The sequence below is a fragment of the Branchiostoma floridae genome, chromosome 19 (assembly GCF_000003815.2).
Source record: "Branchiostoma floridae strain S238N-H82 chromosome 19, Bfl_VNyyK, whole genome shotgun sequence".
Lineage (NCBI taxonomy): Eukaryota > Metazoa > Chordata > Leptocardii > Amphioxiformes > Branchiostomatidae > Branchiostoma > Branchiostoma floridae.
In genome coordinates this window covers 1,570,965-1,576,602 of record NC_049997.1, presented here as the reverse complement: position 1 = coordinate 1,576,602, position 5,638 = coordinate 1,570,965, and the positions used below count along the sequence as shown (strand labels likewise).

Here is a 5,638-nt window from a genome sequence, read left to right as displayed (position 1 = left end):
AATGGTCAACAACTAGTCATGTACGTTTTACCTATAGCACTGTTACTTCATCCTGTAAAACAGTTAATAACTCTTCATGTATGTTCTACCTAGCACTGCTACTTCATCCTGTAAAACAGTTAATAACTCTTCATGTATGTTCTACCTAGCACTGCTACTTCATCCTGTAAAACAGTTAATAACTCTTCATGTATGTTCTACCTAGCACTGCTACTTCATCCTGTAAAACAGTTAATAACTCTTCATGTATGTTCTACCTAGCATTGCTACTTCATCCTGTAGAATAGTCAACAACTCTTCATGTATGTTCTACCTAGCATTGCTACGTCATCCAGTAGAATAGTCAACAACTCTTCATGTGTGTTCTACCTAGCACTGCTAAATCACTGCTACTTCATCCTGTACAACAGTTAATAACTCTTCATGTATGTTCTACCTAGCATTGCTACTTCATCCTGTAGAATAGTCAACAACTCTTCATGTATGTTCTACCTAGCACTGCTACTTCATCCTGTACAACAGTTAATAACTCTTCATGTATGTTCTACCTAGCACTGCTACTTCATCCTGTAAAACAGTTAATAACTCTTCATGTATGTTCTACCTAGCACTGCTACTTCGTCCTGTAAAACAGTTAATAGCTCTTCATGTATGTTCTACATAGCACTGCTACTTCATCCTGTAAAACAGCTAATAACTCTTCATGTATGTTCTACCTAGCACTGCTACTTTATCCTGTAAAACAGCTAATAACTCTTCATGTATGTTCTACCTAGCACTGCTACTTCGTCCTGTAAAACAGTTAATAACTCTTCATGTATGTTCTACCTAGCACTGCTACTTCATCCTGTAAAACAGTTAATAACTCTTCATGTATGTTCTACCTAGCATTGCTACTTCATCCTGTAAAACATGTATGTTTTGTGTATGTTTTATGTAGCACCTTGGGCTTAGCAACCAGATGAAAGAAGACAAGTATCCCTGGTCAAACCGGTATTGAAATGTAATGATTTCTGTAGACTGGTAGAATCTACCCTGTGAAATGTCCGACTACTTTTGTTACTTTCCAAAACATTTCTACAAAACGACTTATCTATAATCAGAAGTGAACAATGAAATGTACATACATGACAATTATGTAATATTCCATGATAACTTTTGATTTTGATGAGACAACAATATAACAATAACTGTAAGATATATTTTGCAGACATCCTAATGGAAAAAAGTTAACATATCAAACGGTTAGCAATTTAGGCCACAGCAAGTAAATTGACGTTCTGCTGCAGTCTTAAAAAATAATGAGGTTGAGTTGAGTTGAGTAGCACAAAAATAAACAAGATGGGTAAAAAAAAGCTGCCAAATTTTCAAAGTAGACACAATAAACATTGTAGCAAGAGTTGAAGTGACAAAATATGGCACCACAGCTAACAAGTCACTCATTCTTGTATTAAAGAAGTGAACTAGTGTGGTAGACTGGTATCACTTATCAATTTGGCAACTAGACTCATGACTTCCATATTGGTGCCACTCTTACAGCTATCCAGCAAGTTTCACTTCTGCAACTACAGTCAAGGCTACCACTCTAGTGTCACTTCTACATAGTGCAATCATTAGCTTACAACACAACCTGTTTACCCATTTTGGTCTATCTGACCATCCATGAAGAATCAGGCGAAAAGTAATATTCAGCGTGTGGATCTCATCCATAAAATTTACTTGCTGTACTGTGGCCTTAGGTCTAGAGGCAGGAGTTACAAAGAACTCTTTAATAATATCATCTTCACCTTGTGAGCTACCTTATCTGGCGTGCCTACAGGAGTGTGGTTGTTGTTCACAGAAGCCTCGGAGCCTTTCCGAGGCCGCGGTCTGATACCACGGGGGTCTGATGTGAGAGACATGGTACGGACCAGCTTTAACTTCTCACCTAAAAGTAAAAGGAAAAGACAAAATTGATTCCTGAGAACACAGTCAAATTTCATGAAGACTACTAAAATACTACCATGCTTTCCATCTTGTGCAAGACATGTGCTCAATGATGACTTGGGTGACATATATATTTATATATATACATTTATCTTTCACAATGATTGCCATGCCATGGATCAGTCAAGCATGTTGCCTTACCCATGGTAGTGGCCATCCCCTTTATGGACGGAGTGCGTTTCACCTTCTTCTTCCCACTCAGCTCACTTGTGCTGCTGGCAAGACTGTTCCGTAAGAAACTGACGGACACTTCCATCTCTCCACGCTTTTTGGTTTCCTTCTTTCCTGGTCTATTATGGAGCTCATACCACCTGAAATATAACATGTACTCAAGGATAGGACATGAGTCTAAAACTTAGTGATATAGCCATTATAGGGCTTATTCACGTGACGTCATCACCCCTTCCCTCCGTGCGCGGCCATTTTGGTGTACCATCGCTCCAAAGAAGATTCTCAGTGTCTGAAGGTCTCTTAATCCGAGGAAAGTGAAGTCGTTTGCACGCTGTTTGACTATGCAAAGAGCTTCCAACCTCAAGTCATATTTTCGCTACAAAAATCGGATGGAAATTGTCCATATTTCATGAGGGAAAGTTTGCGGAGATCCAGTCTACTTTACTATTACGAACACGGCAACAGTGACAGCGGAGTCCATCGATCTTGTCTTTGTTATTTTGTTCTGTGAACGACTTTCTGCACACTCAGTTCAAAGCGTACCAGGCTTACAACAATTTGATGAAAAGTCCTTGTGACAACGTAGTAACTGGACAAATACAGAGTGTAGGATGAGATTTAGTTAATAGAAGTACGTAGTGATCGGGAAAGTTCGACATTCAGAAGTTGGACGACCACAGGATAGCATCCTGTGCCGCAGTTTTTGTTCACACACAGTCAGCATCTTGTACTCTTGTTTTTTTTCATGGAAATTCATCAAAGAACTAGGGGACATGCTCTTCCTGTCGTTTACGGATTCCGTTGTTTGTTTTCGGAATTTCCCTTCGTATTTTCATTCCCGCGCGGCTTTCTTAGAGAATCTCGAAACAAATCTTACCGTTACCCAATTTGTGTGCGCTTTACCAGTGCAGAACCAACATCCCACGCCAAGACAAAGCACTGTGATTGTGAAACTAAACGTTTTGAACGGAAATTGTGCATTGCTTGGGAAATATTTACAATTTTTACGGCGAGTTGCATAGGGCCCCACTGCAGGCTGACTGACTATGGTACACCAAAATGGCCGACTTCGCTCGTTGCTAGGGGGAGGATCACGTGACTGAATAAGCTCTATAGGCGGACAGGTGCAAGGTTACCAAAGAACAAAAAACAAAAAGGAACAAATGGCAAGAACAAATGGCTGAAAGATGTTTCTCAATCAAATACTAGAGAAGTTTAGAGGCCAACCTTCTGAGTGGTCCATTGGTTCCATGTATGTCTCTCAGGGGCAATGTCACATGGCCCAGAAAATCATCACTGCCAAATAAGCTGCGATGGTAGAGATTCAGCTGGACAGATGCTTCCTCCAGATTCCTGCTGTAGTTACCGAGGCATCTGAAATGTGAGAAAATAGCCTGTATTAGAAAAGTTCCCCTCCTAGCTCTATAACAGCAACATGAACCTGTCTTTTATCAGCCTTCTCTTGATGTGAGTGAGTACCAACATGTCCCCTGTAAATTTCAGAAACCACAGGATGAACTTCTGCAAACAAACCATTACAAAGTATCATGGGAGCTCATCTATGTTGGAGGTAATCATACTACATATCTGTCCTTGGTCTAGGTGATGGCTTAACAACAACACTAGCCTTGGTACTGTATAACAGCTAAACCACCCACACTGTCCTTGGTCTGAGTGACAGCTAAACCACCCACATTGTCCTTGGTACTGAATGACAGCTAAACCACCAACACTGTCCTTGGTACTGAATGACAGCTAAACCACCCACACTGTCCTTGCAGAGCTCGAAATACTGGGTGCATGTGCACCCAAAATTGGAACTGTGCACCCAAATTATTTTCAGTGGCCCAAATATTTTCTTAGGTTTATGTATGGAAAGATATCAAGTATACTAGTATACATCATATTCTGGACATCTAAGTGTTAGAAAGATAATAAAAATGTCTGTCATGTTTCTTGTTTAAAGAATTTGATAGCTTGTAAGTAAGTTTTGTTAGTAGTTTTGTTGACATTCTACTTAAATTTAAGTGGTGCACCCAAAAGTATTTCGGTGCACCCAATTTTAAGCTGGGTGCACCAGTGCACCTAATCCCAAAAATGAATTTCGAGCCCTGCCTTGGTACTGAATGACAGCTAAACTATCCACACTGTCCTTGGTACTGAATGACAGCTAAACTATCCACACTGTCCTTGGTACTGAATGACAGCTAAACCACCCACACTGTCCTTGGTACTCAGTGACAGCTAAACCACCCACACTGTCCTTGGTACTGAATGACAGCTAAACCTCCCACACTGTCCTTGGTACTGAATGACAGCTAAACCTCCCACACTGTCCTTGGTACTGAATGACAGCTAAACTATCCACACTGTCCTTGGTACTGAATGACAGCTAAACCACCCACACTGTCCTTGGTACTCAGTGACAGCTAAACCACCCACACTGTCCTTGGTACTGAATGACAGCTAAACCTCCCACACTGTCCTTGGTACTCAGTGACAGCTAAACCACCCACACTGTCCTTGGTACTAAATGACAGCTAAACCACCCAAACTGTCCTTGGTACTGAATGACAGCTAAACTATCCACACTGTCCTTGGTACTGAATGACAGCTAAACCACCCACACTGTCCTTGGTACTGAATGACAGCTAAACCACCCACACTGTCCTTGGTACTCAGTGACAGCTAAACCACCCACACTGTCCTTGGTACTGAATTACAGCTAAACCACCCACACTATCCTTGGTACTCAGTGACAGCTAACCACCCACACTGTCCTTGTAACTGAATGACAGCTAAACCACCCACACTGTCCTTGGTACTGAATTACAGCTAAACCACCCACACTGTCCTTGGTACTGAATTACAGCGAAACCACCCACACTGTCCTTGGTACTGAATGACAGCTAAACCACCCACAATGTCCTCGGTCTGACTGACAGCTTAACCTCACACACTGTCCTTGGTCTGAGTGACAGCTCAACCACCCACACTGTCCTTGGTACTGAATGACAGCTAAACCACCCACACTATCCTTGGTACTGAATGACAGCTAAACTATCCACACTGTCCTTGGTACTGAATGACAGCTAAACCACCCACACTGCCCTTGGTACTGAATGACAGCTAAACCACTCACACTGTCCTTGGTACTGAAAGACAGCTAAACCACCCACACTGTCCTTGGTACTGAATGACAGCTAAACCTCACACACTACTGTCATTGGTACTGAATGACAGCTAAACCACCCACACTGTCCTTGGTACTGAATGATAGCTAAACCTCACACACTACTGTCCTTGGTACTGAATGACAGCTAAACCACCCACACTGTCTTTAGTACTGAATGACAGCTAAACCTCACACACTACTGTCCTTGGTACTGAATGACAGCTAAACCTTACACACTACTGTCCTTGGTACTGAATAACAGCTAAACCACCCACACTGTCCTTGGTACTGAATGACAGCTAAACC

At 41.8% G+C, this 5,638-nt stretch overlaps 1 protein-coding gene across 1 annotated transcript in view; it reads right to left on the bottom strand.

Moving 5' to 3' along the window:
* LOC118406320 (rab11 family-interacting protein 1-like) overlaps positions 1 to 1,922 on the bottom strand; it is a gene marked incomplete in the record, with an annotated part of 8,500 nt that extends 6,578 nt beyond the window's left edge. The window contains 1 exon segment of the mRNA XM_035806251.1: positions 1,788 to 1,922. Within this exon segment, the coding sequence (XP_035662144.1) occupies positions 1,788 to 1,901 (114 nt within the window).
* Positions 1,923 to 5,638: the final 3,716 nt, after the last annotated feature.